We start from the raw sequence: 1,724 nt of genomic DNA, 5'->3' as shown, positions 1-1,724 counted from the left end.
AAACAAACAAACAAAACCTGCTGATGTCCCTCAGGATCATTGCCCCACCCATCTCGTGCGTACAAATGCATGGCTTTGCCCCTGTCATGTTTCCCAGCTTTTCTCCTTGCCCACTCCTCATGGTCCAATCTTCTTGAAGGTATTTTACATCTGTGTTTATTAGGGAGATTGGCCTATAGTTTTCTTTTTTAGTTGGGTCTTGCTCAGGTTTTGGTGACTAATGCTTGCCTCCAGGAATGAGTTTGGGAGAATTGTTTCCCTTTCAGTTTCATTGAAGAATTTGACAAAAGTTGCCCCTCATTCTGAGATACTTATTTGAAGCACAGTAACACTGACCTACATTATGAGCATTATTGTTATAGGTATTTTCTAAGGAGAACTAATTCCTGAAAAATTAGTTTAACAATTTTTCATTCTTCATGAATAATTCTTCATCTTTTCTCACTGCAAATAAGTTTTCTGGGGAGTTTTATACAAATGTACTCTTTGTTTCTAACTTTCAGAACTGTATACTGTGATGAAACTGCTGATGACTCCTCAGGAATTAATGTACATCAACCCACAGCGTTTGCTCACAAATTACTTCAGCTCTCGGGAGTGTCTCTCTTCTGGGATGAGTTTTCTGCATCAGCAAAATCTTCCCCAGTGTGCTCAACTGCACCAGTGGTGAGGAGTAACACCCAAGTTACAGATTTTTAGAAGGCTGAATTTAAATGAAGGCATGAAATTTTTTTAGGGTGTGCAGTATAGGCTAACACTCGATTTGGATTGAGAATTAATATATATTCAGTGATGGTGATACGTATTTCAGAGATACTGAAACATTCAGAGTCAATGCCTTTTCTACCAGTTTTTGCTATTCATTAATTTGCTAGAGGAACATTGGATACTATGTCTTGAAGCGAAGTGGTATACTAACATTTGCTGTCCTTTTACAGGAAATTCAGGAAAGTAAGCAGTGTTCAAAGTACTTTCATAATGAATGTACTACTAAAAACTTACCTTACAAATCAGAACTTTAAAAAATACTTTATAATTAAGGAACTCTGTTAATTTTTTTCCAGAGCCACAGAAACTTTTGGTCAGTCAGTCATATGTTACCTTTTATATATTTCCCAAGTCAGGTTTTCTTAATTATACTGAATCTGGTAGTTTTTCTCATTGCTACAACTTGAATGGGTACTGTGTTTCTTTCATAAAATTCTTTTCCATGATTTATTAACATTCTTAAGGTATTATGCTAACCATCCTATGCTTCATTTTAGCTAGGAGATGCTGGCTTACCCATTGTAGCAATGAGATTTTTCATGTAAAATATTTTAGTTTTAAGTTGACATTTATATTTTGTATTTCAGTATATTCAAGTATTTTAATAGTTTATTCTTGTTTCGTTATTGTAGGAAATGGAACCAAAGCTGTCACCTAGCTGGAACCCCAAGATTGTTTATGAGCCGCATCCACAACTAACTAGAAATTTACCAGAGATAGCACCCTCAGACCCAGTGCAGATTGGAGGGCTAACTGGTAGGTTGGAGTTGAGTCTCACATTGAAACAGAATGAAGTGCTTCCTGGAGCCAAGGTCAGTGTTCGTTTTATTTTCTGTAGCAAAACTATGAATATTTTTTTATCAATACAGTTTCCTACTATGTGATTTCTATAGGTTATCCTTAACCAAATACCTGCTGTTGGCAAGCTGGCATTTTCCTGTCAGTCGGTACAGGTG

At 36.3% G+C, this 1,724-nt stretch overlaps 1 protein-coding gene across 4 annotated transcripts in view; it reads left to right on the top strand.

Moving 5' to 3' along the window:
• The window catches only part of Atg2b (autophagy related 2B), a 98,478-nt gene that overhangs the window by 37,470 nt on the left and 59,284 nt on the right, over nucleotides 1-1,724 (top strand). For all 4 annotated transcript variants that reach the window (XM_023719612.1, XM_023719611.1, XM_004635179.2 and 1 more), the window contains exons 5-6: nucleotides 504-666; nucleotides 1,401-1,580. In XM_023719612.1, the coding sequence (XP_023575380.1) occupies nucleotides 504-666; nucleotides 1,401-1,580 (343 nt within the window). The remainder of the gene's footprint in view (nucleotides 1-503; nucleotides 667-1,400; nucleotides 1,581-1,724) is intronic.

This window comes from Octodon degus, unplaced genomic scaffold (assembly GCF_000260255.1).
Source record: "Octodon degus isolate 3935 unplaced genomic scaffold, OctDeg1.0 scaffold00070, whole genome shotgun sequence".
Taxonomy (NCBI): domain Eukaryota; kingdom Metazoa; phylum Chordata; class Mammalia; order Rodentia; family Octodontidae; genus Octodon; species Octodon degus.
This window is presented reverse-complemented; position numbering and strand designations above follow the sequence as displayed.